This window comes from Muscardinus avellanarius (assembly GCF_963383645.1).
Source record: "Muscardinus avellanarius genome assembly, chromosome: 21".
NCBI classification, from domain to species: domain Eukaryota; kingdom Metazoa; phylum Chordata; class Mammalia; order Rodentia; family Gliridae; genus Muscardinus; species Muscardinus avellanarius.
The window spans coordinates 10,235,845-10,249,998 of record NC_137807.1 but is presented as its reverse complement, the minus strand read 5'-3'; the positions used below and the strand labels follow the sequence as shown (position 1 = coordinate 10,249,998).

At 50.0% G+C, this 14,154-nt stretch overlaps 1 protein-coding gene across 2 annotated transcripts in view; it reads left to right on the top strand.

The window, feature by feature from the left end:
* MED13L (mediator complex subunit 13L) overlaps positions 1 to 14,154 on the top strand; it is a gene marked incomplete at both ends in the record, with an annotated part of 285,293 nt that overhangs the window by 243,716 nt on the left and 27,423 nt on the right. For both annotated transcript variants that reach the window (XM_080717726.1, XM_080717725.1), the window contains 4 exons: positions 1,449 to 1,548; positions 6,540 to 6,760; positions 7,053 to 7,258; positions 11,003 to 11,928. In XM_080717726.1, the coding sequence (XP_080573852.1) occupies positions 1,449 to 1,548; positions 6,540 to 6,760; positions 7,053 to 7,258; positions 11,003 to 11,928 (1,453 nt within the window). The remainder of the gene's footprint in view (positions 1 to 1,448; positions 1,549 to 6,539; positions 6,761 to 7,052; positions 7,259 to 11,002; positions 11,929 to 14,154) is intronic.

The following is a 14,154-nucleotide window of genomic DNA, read 5'->3' as shown; positions in this document are numbered from 1 at the left end:
GAGGAGAGGCGGCCTGAGGGAGGGGTTAGCGCGGCTGGAACGAGCCCTGACTGTAACAAGAGGATTGTACCAAGGACGCGCAGCCACTTGGTCTGGCCTTCATGGTGGCCAGAGGCTGGCGGGGCTCGGAAGGACGTGGGCCAGGCTCGGGGCAAACTACCAGTGAGGTGCTCCTCTGAGGACTTTGAGCACGGAGCTGGAGTGAGACAGGGACGTCGCTTCTTATCAGTCAGTTATGTAGAAAGCAAGAATCCTGCTAGGTGTTTTGTTGGATTGGAGAAGGAAGGCTAAATTCAGGCAGCAGATGCTTGAAAGAAAAGAGCAGGCAGTGTGAAGACTCGGTAGAAGAAGTGAAATGTGTGGTCCAGGGGCTGGGGGTCCTTTTCAACTTGGCGTCTCTCAAAAGCAAAGCGCTGGCCGTGATTGGTTCTGAGGATACCGAGGGCCGGGGAGGTGCTCTGGTGGTTATGAGAAGAACAAGTATGAAGAGAAAAGGGATAAAAAATGAGTAGAAGGAGAGGAAGAAGGAAAAGAACCAGCAGACACTGGGTTGGTCTGGTACTCTTCGGATGCCAGCTCCAGCAAATATTGTCTCCGTTCTGAGCCATTTTATTCTCTATAAAAGTCATCGGTAATTATGGGACACAGTGCAGAATTGTTTAAGTTTGGGGAATACGTTTTACTAATGTTAACATACAAAGTAGTTGACGTTTTAACCAAATTCTGAGTGTTTAGCTGATTTCTAGCCAGCAGTTAACCATACGAGTAGTTTAACCTTAGGCTCTTCTAATTCATCCAACCAGGAGGAGAGTCAGGAGGTCACATCACAAATGTCTTTGAGTTTAAGTCCCGCATTCAACGGTGTGATAATAAGAATTAAGGAATCTTTTTATGCTTTATTCTATCTACTTTATAAGATAATATTGCCTAGTAGGGGAACTGATTTGTTTCAAATAATCAGTGCCTATATTTAAGTAACTTTATAAAATAAGATTATTGTTTTGTGAAGATTAATAGTAACAGCCAAAATGGGTATACAAGGTACATAGTTTGTGGAGGTTAAAAAAAAAGAAAAGAAAAGAAACCAGCTTTGGAGGGCTTGAGGCCCTCAGCTTTAGCCGCCGACTTCCAAACGTAAGGTAAACTGGACCAGTTGCCAGCACCGTGCTGGAAGCCCAGGCCTCACGTGCTCATGGTGTTTGGAAGCTCCCCTTCTGGTGCCGGGAGGAAAGAGCCACGTCAATGGCCTGCCCACTCTGGGGGAGGGCACAGGCCGCCCTCGCGGCCGGTGGAAGAGACTCGGCCTTGTCTCCCTCAGTGGCTTGCTGCGGCCCCTTGTTCCCTGCCACCTGTGAGCGCGTGTACAGAAGCATCTCAGGAGGCAGCGCCTTTGAAGCACCCGACTCCTGCCCCACCTGTGAGTTTAATGATGACCTCTCTGTTCTCAGGCCGTGTCACCGGCACTACGCTCGTCAAAAATGCCTGCGGTTGGGACTGAAGACCGGCCTCTTGGGAAGGACGGACGAGCGGCTGTCCCTTACCCACCAAGTATGTGGAGAGAATGAGCGAGCCGCGGCTCGTTGTTTATGTAGCTCTTACACCGTGCTGTCATACTCCGTGGCCTGCATCTGAAACTCCTCTCCTTTTTTTTTTTTTTTTCTTTCCTGTTTCGACAGAATCCTAACTATGAATTAAAATTTGTATAAGTTGCTATTTCTGAGATGGCAGGAACAAAATCATATGCAGAAAACATCTTAATTTAAATTCCTATTCTCTCATTTTCAAATTAGGCATCAAACTTTATAATTCCAGTGTGGTTTTACACACCTGTAATCCCAGTGCTTGGAAGGCTGGTTTGAGGCCAGTGCCTACTAACTTAGACCTCTTTTTAAAATAAAAATAAAATTGGGCCAGGAGTGTAAATGAGAGGTAGGTTCCTGAGTTTAATCCCTAGGTAACCGCCACCCCGCCTCCCAGAATTAACTGTTATAGTTTAAAATGTATAGAAACATGTTTTGGGTGCATCTTTTATTCCACTGTAGGACGCTGTATAAAATATCCAGCTTTCATAAATCTAATTGACTCGTAGATAATAACTATTTGTTTTCTGTGGTCCTTTTCAAGATTTATATTGCATCGGGCGTGGTGGCGCTTGCCTGTAGTCCCAGTGACTCTGGAGGCGAAGGCAGGAGGAAGACAAGTTTGAGGGTTGCCCTGGCAAATTAGGGAGACCTCATCTCAAAACAGAAAGAGAAAAGGGCTTGGGATGTAGCTTGAAGGGGGAGCAACCCTGGGCCCAGTCCCAGTACTGGGGGTGAAGGGAAGGACTCATACTGAAGTGTTTATGTTTTCTTTTGATATCAAGTAGTTATTGTAATGCTGACAAGAAGAACGGCCTCCTCTCTCTTAGAATGTTCTTTGCCCTAAGAAACGATGCTCTTTATGAGAAGACAGAGTCGGGGTAGCTTATGGGGAAGCAAAGACATACCATAATTCCACTGCAAATCATTCCTTAATACCATCTCATGAACCTCAGCTGGTGATAAGGACACGTTGAGGGGAAACCACCGAGTCGTCGGGACGAGTCAACAAGCTTTATGGACCTGTAAATGCAGGGCTGGTTTACTCAGGTGGAGAGGGGAGCGTACAGAGACTGGCTTTGACAGCCGTAGTGGATCCAGAGCTTTTTAAAACATGCAAGGCCTCCTCAAGCATGGCGTGGACGAGGGTGAAAAACGAGAGCCAGCCAGTCGCTGGAGTTTCTGGATTAAACATGTTTCTTTTTTTATTACCTTACACTGCAGAATTCTCACAAACCTGGACCCTCACAGATTATGGGATTGATCAGATCAGACTGAAGCTTTCCCTGTGTGCACCCGCTCATCCTGTGCCCTTGGGCAGGAGATGTCAGGATGTCTGGTGCTTGTCCCAGGTTGTTCACCTGCAGACGCCTCTAGACAGTGCTGCCCGGGACCGTACCATTGCTCTGCCCTCTCAATGATATCAGAAAGGAATTGTTTTGAAAAGAAGCTACTCAAAATTTGGTGATAAAATACAGGTTGTAAGAAGTAGCTCATGTGAAATATGGCACAGAAGGATCCAGATAAGGTGTGCGTGAGAGCGTGTGTGCAGGAGGGCGGTGTGGGCGCGCACACCGTGCGTCCTCCTGCAAGGCGGCGGGGTGGGGCACCGGCAGCGGGGCATCGCCGCAGCAGCGTCTTTGGCTCCAGTGGGAGCAGGTGTGCTGTGACCTCTGCTGTCGAGAGCAGCACTGCCCAGGAGGGAAACGCGAGGGCCACACCAGCTCTTTAGAATTTTCTAGTGGCTATATTAAAAAAGTCAAAAGGGAAAGCCTGGGAAATTAATTTTGATAACACATTTTTTTCTTTAAGCTTAACTATTTTCAGAATATCTTCACCTGTGTGAGCAGGGCAAGCGTTAGTGAGCTATGTGACGTTTTGGGTGTGCTGTGGGACTGGGTGTGCTTCATAGGTGGAGCTCACCTCAGATCCATCAAGCCCTGTTCTGAATGCTCAGGAGCCACAGGCAGCCAGGCTGGCGGACGCTCGGAAAGAGCGGGTCCATAACTCGGAGGTTCTGTGTCTGGTAAAGAAAAGAGCCCGAGGTTAACAACAGGTTCAGTTCCTCATCGGATCAGGGTTCAGGTGTCACAATAAAGCGACAGAAGCCTAGGTGTTTTTCCTTAGGTCGCAGTAACGAGTTGCTTATTGATGACACTTCTCTGGAAGTGTGATCTCCGAGGAGGCAGACGAAGGCTCTGGAGTTTTGCGTGGGCTTGGCTCGCTCCCCCAGAGCACGTCCTCTACGCGCGGCCTCTGGCAGGGCTCTGGGCAGGGAGGCTCGGGCCGGCCGGCGGGAGGAGGCTCTGTGCTCGCTCGTCCCAGCTGAGCTGCGGGCGCTGGAGCGGGCAGCGGGCAGCGGGCAGCGGGCAGGGTGCAGCGCCAGGGGCGAGCTGCCCCCAGTCCACCTGGCAGCCACTCCGCCTTCGCCGGAGCCTCTTCTAGGAGCAAAACCGAGGCAGGGCAAGCCGTGACTCGCCATATTGGAGGACCAGAGCTGTTTTGCTGCTTCTTCTCCCCCTTTGGGTCTCTGTCTTCTTTCTGCCTTCCCTACTTTGAGGTCAGTTCCCTTTATTATCTCAACACTCATTTAGACTCCACTCTTTTTACGAATTTTCTGTAACTGAACCTCAAATTCCTCTTGCCCCCGCCAGACCAGAACTGGGAGGGAGGGCCGGGCTGTGCCGGTCGACGTCCAGATGCTCGCTCGTGCAGAGGGCTCACTTTAAATACAGGCTCACTGAGCACCCGCAGAGTAGGAGGCACCGCCACCGCTTCACAGACGAGGGATTCAAGTCAGAGAGGTTAGGCGTCTTCTCTAGGAATAAGCTGAGTACAAGAATGGCAAGGACCACTTTTTCTCTGGCAGGTGAAATTTGTATCTGCTCTTTTGTGCTGTCTTGCCATCGATAAAACTAACCGGAGACCCAAAACTTTAAAAACGTAGGCATGTGACCACTGCCTTGAGGTCACATGACTGAAGTCAGCAGCCCTGCGTGAATCCTGCCTCCAAGATACCTGGTTGCTGCTGCATTTGAATACCTTTTTTTTTTCTATCTCAGAATTTATTAGAGTTTTTCCCATGGGAAGAAGTCCTGGGAATTGAAGCGGGGGCTCTACTGCTAAGTCATGCCCCAGGTCTCCCTGTGTTGCTGAGGAGGCCTCAGATTTGTACTCCTCCTCTCCGCCTCCGAGGACTGAGACTACAGACCTGTGCCACCACACCGGGCTCAGAATTTATTAGTTTTGTAGTATCCCAGATAGTTCTCTCGTAGCTTTTTCCTGGCGTGGCTTGTATTTCTAGTTCTGGAAATTGTTGAGTTACTTAAGAGTAGAGTATTCTCAGCAAGAAGGTACCTGGAAGATCAACTTGGGGGCTTCACTTCTTTTTCTTTGCAATAGCCGACGACATTTTGTCTAAGGAGCTCTTCACAGAATCCTACTACAGGAAACAGAAGCGAAGCTTCTCTAAGGGAAGGAGAGTGGAGCCCTGGTTCCTGCCTCTCTTGCAGAGCGTGCCTGAAGCTAAGGGGCAGTCAGGACCTGGGATTTGTGGTGTCCCGGCAGGGAGTACGGTGAATGTGCTCACCCTTCTCTGCCTCCTACGCTGAGGTTGTTGGAAACTCCGGGTCCCCAAGGAGCGCGCAAGCCTGCAGAGAACCACCAGATCTAGTCGGGCCTTCCCCATACATAGGTGCAGAGCTGGGGCCCAGAGGGAGGAAGTGGCTTGGCCAGGGCAGAGCTGTGCTGGGTGGAGCAGCGCAGAGCCCTTTGCCTGGGGCAGTAGCTCTGTATTCATTTATGCTTAAGAGCCAGATGTTAGATCATAGTCTGTTCATTGGTAACGGTTTGCATGTGTAATGTTGACATTGCTAGAAAGACAATAGGAAAGGAAATTGGGACATCAGTAGGATTGCAAATTGCTGATTTAAACTGGTTCAGAACTTAATAAATTTGCTGCAGGGGACACCCCCTAGTGGCCACATTCTAAAACCACGACTTGCATTTTATTACAGGTATCTTACTTTCCAGAATCAGCACCCTAATGAGTCTGTTTATGGTGATGAATATACTTCAGATGTATTAAACTGTATTTTTTTTGGGGGGCTGAGGATGGAACCCAGGGGCATTCGACCTCCGAGCTACACTCCCTGCCATAGTTTTTACTCTTTAATTTGAAACAGGGTCTCACTAAGTTGCGGAGGGCCTCACTTGGTGGCTGAGGCACTCCACCAACCGCGATCCTCCGGTCTCAGCCTCCCGAATGCTGGGACTACAAGCACGCGCCACCACGCCCAGCTTAAAGTGCATTTTTTTTTAAAAGGACTAAAAAGTTTCTTAAAACATACCCCCTCCTGTCAATTTTCTTTCAGTTGTAGGTAGGATTGTTAGTACTAACTATAAGCTTTCATTTTAATATCAGTCTGGAAAGGGCCTGTAAGCCCATTTCCCCCAAAGAGCAACAAAGCATACTCCTGTATGAAGAATTGCCTTCTTGGCTCCAAGAAATTTGTATTTTCTGTAATATTTCACACGTATTTGTTAACAGGGATGGAATTTGTCTTAACGGGAGGGGGGTTACTCCATCTCATTGCTTCTAGTTTCCTCCCCCCTTTCTTCTCTTGGTGTCAGAGATTGAACCTGGGTCACTTTCCTTCCACATCCCCAGACCTGTTTTATCTTACTTGTTTTGTGGTATGGGGATTGAACCAGAGGCGGTGCGTGTTTTTTAGACTTGGTTCACACATATCATAAAGCGTAAGGAGGGTAGTGGTGAAGTTGTAGGAAAGTATAATTTTCTACCGAGAACCTGCTGAGAGGCTCCCATGATAGATTATTCTATTGTGTAACTAATGTGACCATTCAGTTAGCTTTATTTGGGCCTCTCTTCAGGTACCTGGCTATGAACCAGAATTTTTTTTAAAGAAGTCTTGCTTATTAAAAGACATTTATTTTTAGCAGTTGCAGACCTGCAAAGGATGTTCCCCACCCCTCCGTCTTTGGAGCAGCACCCCGCCTTTTCCCCCGTGATGAATTACAAAGACGGCCCGAGTTCAGAGACAGTGACGGCACTGGGCATGATGGAGAGCCCCATGGTCAGCGTGGCCTCAGCACACCTCGCAGAGTTCAAGGTGGAGGTGGAAGACGGGCTAGGAAGCCCTAAGCCAGAGGAGGTCAAGGTAATCGCCCCGGACGGGCATGGCCGGGGCGGGGCGGTCTCCACGTGGACGCACAGAACAGCTTTGTCCCTCCACACGTTTCTGAGAATCTCTGAGTTAAGGCATGCGGTATGCCACTTGGCGTATTAACTATAGTGTCTTGGTTAATTTATGGAGACAGGCATTTTTCCACTGATGAAGAGACATATTAAATGGTATTTCTATGTTTCTGTGTTCATGAAACGTTGAGCAGCTGTACCGTTTGCCCTGAGTAACTTGCCAGCATAACACCAACTGCACTCTGCCGTCACAGGACTTCTCCTACGTGCACAGAGTCCCGCCCTTCCAGCCCTTCGTGGGGTCGTCCATGTTCGCTCCCCTGAAGATGCTGCCGAGCCACTGCCTGCTACCTCTGAAGATCCCCGATGCCTGTCTGTTCCGGCCGTCGTGGGCAATTCCTCCCAAGATTGAACAACTGCCCATGCCCCCTGCAGCCGCTTTCATTCGAGATGGCTACAAGTACGTACGGGCTGTGTCCGTTCAGCATCACGTTCGTTGCCACTGACGAGGCGTTTGTTAAAAATGATGGCAGTGGCCTGTCATTTGAAACCTTTCACTCTTGTCACGCTTTGTGCTTATTATTTTGTGTTAAACTTGTGTGTTTATCTCTGAATGAAATCTCACATATTTAAAACCCTAAGATACATGGTACAGGGGGCTATGGCGGTGGTGCTCATTCAGTGTCAGATCTGTGTCTACCGTGGAATCAGGCACTTGATCAGAGTTAGAAGTGCTCTTTGGGTGCTAACCCTCCCCCCCCCTTTTTTTTTTGGTAAGGTAATGATTTTAGTGTGTTACTTAAAGGCACTTTAAAATTTTCAAATAGTTCATTTCTCTGATATGGACTTCATGTCATGTAAGAAGGCAGCAGCAGCAAGGCTTTATGATTTGGGGAAAGGAAAGGAGTTTATTTAGGGTAGCTTGGATGTATGTCCAGAAAAATAGGACTTATATTAACAATGTAGAATTAATTTTCCATGAAATAAATAATTTCTGATAAGATAATTTAAATGCTGTAAGGCAAAAGGCTACAGCTCAGATTTGTACTGGGTCCAGGTAAGCAACACATGGACAGACTGGGCAGGTGAAAAGCCAGAGAGCCAGGGCCCTACTGCCACTCAGCGCCACCAGAGAGCCAGGGCCCTACTGCCACTCAGCGCCACCAGAGAGCCAGGGCCCTACTGCCACTCAGTGCCACCAGAGAGCCAGGGCCCTACTGACACTCAGCGCCACCAGAGAGCCAGGGCCCTACTGACACTCAGCGCCACCAGAGAGCCAGGGCCCTACTGCCACTCAGTGCCATCATGGGGCACAGGCGGGTTGTGTGGGGTCCAGCGGAGCCCCATTTACAGGGGCCTTTTCTTACTCAGTCGTAGGAAGCTGTTGTCAGACAGGAATGAAGTCAGTGTGGTCAGGTTCTGGTTTGAGGGTGAGTGGAAATCTGGACTTCTCTCTTTAAAAATGTTGGCAGGTGATTCTAAGTTAAACTTTAGAAACAGTAAAAATAAACTTGTGGTCTAGTCCCATTCTGTGGGCTACATGTTTGTGATCTATAAAACCATCTTATAGGTGAAGCCCACATTACTGCATTGACAGGGCTCATACCTATACTTGAGCATGCAAAGTCAGTTTGAGGGTTAGAGTTGGGATGGAGACATACAGAACCCCAGATGTGGCAGCTCTGAGCCCCAGTGTCAGTGTCCTGCCTCTTAGAAATCCGCGGGGCGACCATTTTACCTGAGTCATCTTCCTTTGAGGTCGAGTAATCCTACCGTCTGCCACAGAGAACTTTTGAAAGGCTCCAACAACTAGAGGTTGTGGAGGTGCCCCAGAAGTAGCACCCCGGCAACAGCGACCTGGAAGAACGTGCTCAGAAGCGCCGAGGCTGAGCCCGGTCGCTGGGCTCGGTGGTGCAGGCGCCTGCACAGAGCTGCCGCAGAGCCTCCCAGAGCGCGCTTCCCAGACTGCACGCAGCCGTGGCTCTGGTGTTGCAGTAACCTGGGTCAAGGTTTCCACCTGCTGCAGTTGTCACCTGACATCTTACAGTTGGCACATTAATAATAAAACTTTCTCTGTCGAGGAGATTTATTTATTATATATTTATTTATTTTTGAGGTATTGGGGATGGAACCCGTAGTTCTACTTATGAACTATGCCCCAGCCCTATATTTTAGTCTTTGTTTTGAAACAGGGCCTCACTCAGTTGCAAAGGGCCTCACTAAATAGCCCCATGAACCGTGCTCTTCCTGTCTTAGCTCCAGAGTTCTGGAATTACCCGGCTCTCGAGATGTTTTTTATTTGCACTGGCTTCTTATGGCCTTTGCAGGCTCCCAGATTTTTGGCAGCTGAGCCCAAGACTGAATTTTTTATGCTACTTTAACTTAAGTCTGGCACAGAGGCTGGGGGTGCCTGGCAGGGCCACAGGTTCTGGGCTGTGCAGGCCTTCAGCTGCGGCCCCTAGCTGCCGGGCTCCCCGTCACACGCTCCGCGGCCACTTGTTTCAGGTGCTTTGTGCCCGCCTCTGCGCCAACTCTCCTGTCTCTGTTTCACTGTTGATTACCCAGTTTCTAGCATAGGGTCGAGATTCAGTTCCTTTTTATTGAATGAGAAAAATCGGATTACTATATAAGATAAACCATTCTTATCACCTAGGGGGCAATTTAATTGTTTAGGTTTTCAGTTGGTAATCATAGTTCTTTTTCTGATCTCAACTAGCTAATAACGTTCAGGTTTTGTTAAACAGGAAAACTTGAAAGGAATCCAATTAAGAGTGGAGATCATTATTACCTATATTATTTTGCTCTCTGAGGGAATGATTGTCAGTCAAGTTTTCTGGGTTGTTTTTTTTATCTGTACTTAAAGATACCACTGTGCCTTTAAGATTTACTGATTCGAATTTTGAGGCTAGTAGTTTAAGCATAAAAAAGTCACAAGATTATTATTTTTGTGTGTGTGGAACTTGGGATTGAACTCAGAGGCAGTCTTACTGAGGTGCTGAGGGTTTTTCTAAGTTGCTGGGGCTAGCTTCAAATCTGTGATCTTCCAGTCTTAACCTCCCAAGAACTGGGATCACAGGCTCGTGCTGCCATACTTGAACACGAGATAATTCCTTGACAAGGCATTTTTTATGATTTTCTTTCTTTATTATAAGTGAAGAAATATATAGTTTATTGAAGGAACATTAGGTGTATGTATTTGTGTGCGTGTGTATGTGTGTGAGAGAGAGAGAGAGAGAGAGAGAGAGAGAGAGAGAGAGAGAATGAATTATGACAAAAAAATCTGTATTCTTTTGGTGCCTTCTAAGTACAAAAGATGGGCTTATAGGTTGTTTTATATAAGTCCACCTAGCAAAGTGTATAAAAATATTTTATAATAGTAAAACAACAGAACTCTTTGGCTATTCAAAAAAATAGTCACTGTTTACGAGCAAATAGATAAACACCCTTGTCATTCTTGGGAATTAAAGTAATTGTGCTGTGTGCGCTGCGTAGCATATTGAAATATGAAAAATGCAATAAAAGTGCTTGCTGCGCCCAGAAGTCTCCTAGAAGCTGGAAGCTGGGGCGCATCACGTGTTGTTGAGCGCCCCGAAGAGCGTGCGCAACGCTTGTGATAAGCGGGGTTGGTACTGGCTAGTGGGGTACCCGAAACACAGCTTGCCCATGGCGCTCATCCCCGCCACACCGCACGCCTCCAGAGCGGTGCACTTGAAAGTCAGAGAAAGGTTGGATTTCCATTATGTTTGGTTATAACTGCTTCACTATCATACATAGATTTTAGCCTCAGAGAACAAGCATATTGGCTGACTTTCAATTTCAAAAAATGACAAGAATGTAATTGCAAATTAGATGGAAATTTTATCATGTGGTCTTCCAGCTAATTTAGCATCTGAACTCATGTGCTGAAATCCCACTTAGTCGTTACAGCTTTTCAAAGTGCCACTGATCAAGTCCAGTGTCGTGCGATCTTTTAAAAACAGAGAGAGTTGCCTGGCAAGGTTGAGGTGGGGCAGCAGGAGGAGAGGGAAGGCTGTGTTGTTGTTCCCTGTGCTGGGGTCTTGCTTCTCTACACATGCGCAGACTGCTTTGTGCTCTGCTGCTGCTGCTGTTGCTGCTGCTGTGAAAGAGAAGAACGGTGTCTGTCGAGAGACGAGACACGCAGTCTTGGCGAGCCCGCGCCGCTCACGCGCCTGTTCTATTGCAGCAACGTGCCTAGTGTCGGGAGCCTCGCAGACCCAGACTACCTGAGCACTCCGGCCACGCTGAGCAGCGCCGCCCCGGCCAGCAACAGCGCGGCGGGAGTCCTGCCGTCCCCGGCGACGCCTCGCTTCTCTGTGCCCACCCCACGCACCCCCAGGACCCCGAGAACTCCCAGAGGCGGGGGCACTGCCAGTGGCCAGGGCTCAGTTAAATACGACAGCACTGACCAGGGCTCACCGGCCTCCACCCCGTCCACCACGCGGCCCCTGAACTCTGTGGAGCCTGCCACCATGCAGCCGCTCCCCGAGGCCCACAGCCTCTACGTCACCCTCATCCTCTCGGACTCCGTGATGAACATCTTCAAGGACAGGAACTTCGACAGCTGCTGCATCTGCGCCTGCAACATGAACATCAAGGGGGCGGACGTGGGGCTCTACATCCCCGACTCCTCCAACGAGGACCAGTACCGCTGCACCTGTGGCTTCAGCGCCATCATGAACCGCAAACTCGGCTACAACTCGGGGCTCTTCCTGGAAGACGAGCTGGACATCTTTGGGAAGAATTCTGACATCGGCCAGGCTGCAGAGAGGCGCCTCATGATGTGTCAGACCACCTTCCTTCCTCAGGTGGAGGGCGCTAGGAAGCCCCAGGAGACGCCACCCGTGAGCCTCCTCCTCCTCCTCCAGAACCAGCACACACAGCCCTTCGCCTCTCTTAGCTTCCTGGACTACATTTCCTCCAGCAGCCGCCCGACACTTCCCTGCGTGAGCTGGAGCTATGACCGGGTGCAGGCCGACAACAACGACTGCTGGACGGAGTGCTTCAACGCGCTGGAGCAGGGCCGCCAGTACGTGGACAACCCGACCGGCGGGAAGGTGGACGAGGCGCTGGTGAGGAGCGCCACGGTGCACTCGTGGCCGCACAGCAACGGTAGGTGCCCCGCGCAGGCGAGCCGGAGAGCCCTCTCTACCCATGACAGAAACATCACATTGCCTCCATTAAAAACGCAGCAGAGGTGAGGGCTCTGCGGCTCTCCTCCTGGCTCCTGGTTCTAGGGACTGGAGGACGATTTCTGTTGAAACCCTTTGGGGAGGAGCAGCTGTCGCCTGAACGCTCCCGGTGCGTGACCACAGGCGGCAGCATGCGGGCCAGCGTGGCCCGCCCTTGTGCGTGGGGTCATCAGGAGCGTGCAGGCCGGTGGTTTGCGAGTCCTTGCATGCCTAAATCCACGTCACACCTCTGCTTGAGCCCTCCGCCTGTGGACCACGCAGTTCCTCTGCCCTCCGCGGGCCTCCCTCCCCTGTGAGCCTCCTGAGACGGTGGCCGCATCTCGCTTTGTGTCCGGTCGTGGAGCCCGGTGCGGGTGCTCCTGGAGGTTACAGTGCCAGCTGAGCTGCGGCGGAGCAGGGCACATGCTGCGTGCCTGCGGCCCCGAGCTGGATCCTAGCACCACGCAGGGAGGCTGTGGCTGGCGGGTGCTCATGGAGTTGGTCCCTAGCAGTGCGGCCTCCTTACCGTTCATCTATGCTGAGAAGCATCCTGGGGCAGTGGAGATCAGAACAGACAAGGTCTGCTCTTATGGACTTTCTTTTTGGAAAGTGGACATTTGGGCATTAGTCAGATAATTATATAAGTAAGCGTAGTATTGTACATCATTGATAAGTGATGAAAGCCTGGGGTTGAGCGGCCACCTAATCTGTGAGGTCAGGAAGATGCCTGTGCAGCAGGAGCTACGTCCCAGGTCTCACTAAGTTGCAGAGGGCCTCGCTAAGAAGCTGAGGAGCTCACTGGGAGTATTACGAAGAGGCTTTGGCTGGCGTGGCGGTGCACTCTTTTAATCCCAGTACCCAAGAGGCTCAAACAGGAAGATGGTAGGTTTAAGGCCAGCCTCGGCAACTTAGCAAGACCCCATTTCAAACAAAAAATAAAATACGGCAGGGGATAGGGCAAAGGTCGGAGGTTGGATGTCTCTAGGTTTAGCCTCTGCTATCAAAACAAAAAAGGGGAGGGCAATAACAGGAGATTTCTGTAGTTTTTAAAGTATATTTGTGGCTGTAATGTGGGATGTAGATTAGAAAATGGCAGGAATGAGCCAGCATGGTGGCTCACGCTTATAATCCCAGCACTTGGGAAGCTGAGACAGGAGGATCATAGCTTTGTGTCCAGCCTCAGCTTCTTACTGAGGCCCTCTGCAACTTAGTGAGACCTGGGGTGTAGCTCTGACCCGTACCGAAAAGAAAAAAAAAGACAATAACAAGAATGAACCCAGGCGTGGTGGCACACATGTGGGAGGCTAAGACAGGAGGATCGCAGGTGCGAAGCCAGCCTCAGCTGTTTATGAGGCCCTCTGCAACTTAGTGAGACCCTGTTTCAAAATAAGATAAAAAAAATACAGCTGGGGGTGTAGCTCGGAGGTAGAATGACCCTGGGCTTAATCCCCAGTACCTCAAAAAGAAAAAGAAAGAAAATAACAGGAATGGATCTGGGGAGACTTAAGACCAAATAAGAAACAGTGAGTAGAGTGCAGGAAAGGTAGACACAGGCATTCGAGAGATGTTTGGGAAGTGCCGTTGAGGACGTGGTGGTTGCTCAGCTTGGGGACCGTGGTGAGGGACTTGGTAAGCAAAGTCCCTGGGGTCATGATGCGTGTCTCTGGATACAGTGACTTCCCTCCGAGCCGGGCATGTGTGAGGAAATTGAGACACGGAGAGAGAGGTCAAGCAGGGACTGGGGCTAGAGCTCAGGGGAGGTGTGCTGGCATGTGGGTGCTGAGGAGGAGGAGGAGGAGGGGAGAAGGACGCCTGTGAGGGAAGCCGGCTCTGCCTCTAGGCTCTCCCAGGCTTGAGGGGAGGTGGTCAGACATGCCTCTCAAATATGACCTAGATTCAGTCAGCAGCCTGTGGAGTAAGGAGCAAGGGAGGAAGGCTTCATGGAGGTTGACTCCTGAGGAGTCACTAAGGGGTTATCTTCAATTTTGTAACTCCCTAGGGTTACACACAGTGTCCTGTGCTCAGCAGGCCCATGGCTAGGGATCAGTCACATTTATGGAGTAAAGAAAATGCCGCCTCTCCCTTAAATGTAGGCGATCAGCCAGGGCAGCTGCTTTCCCTAGTGGTGCCTTGGGACGGAACCGCAGGCTGTAGATTGGAGGTACCA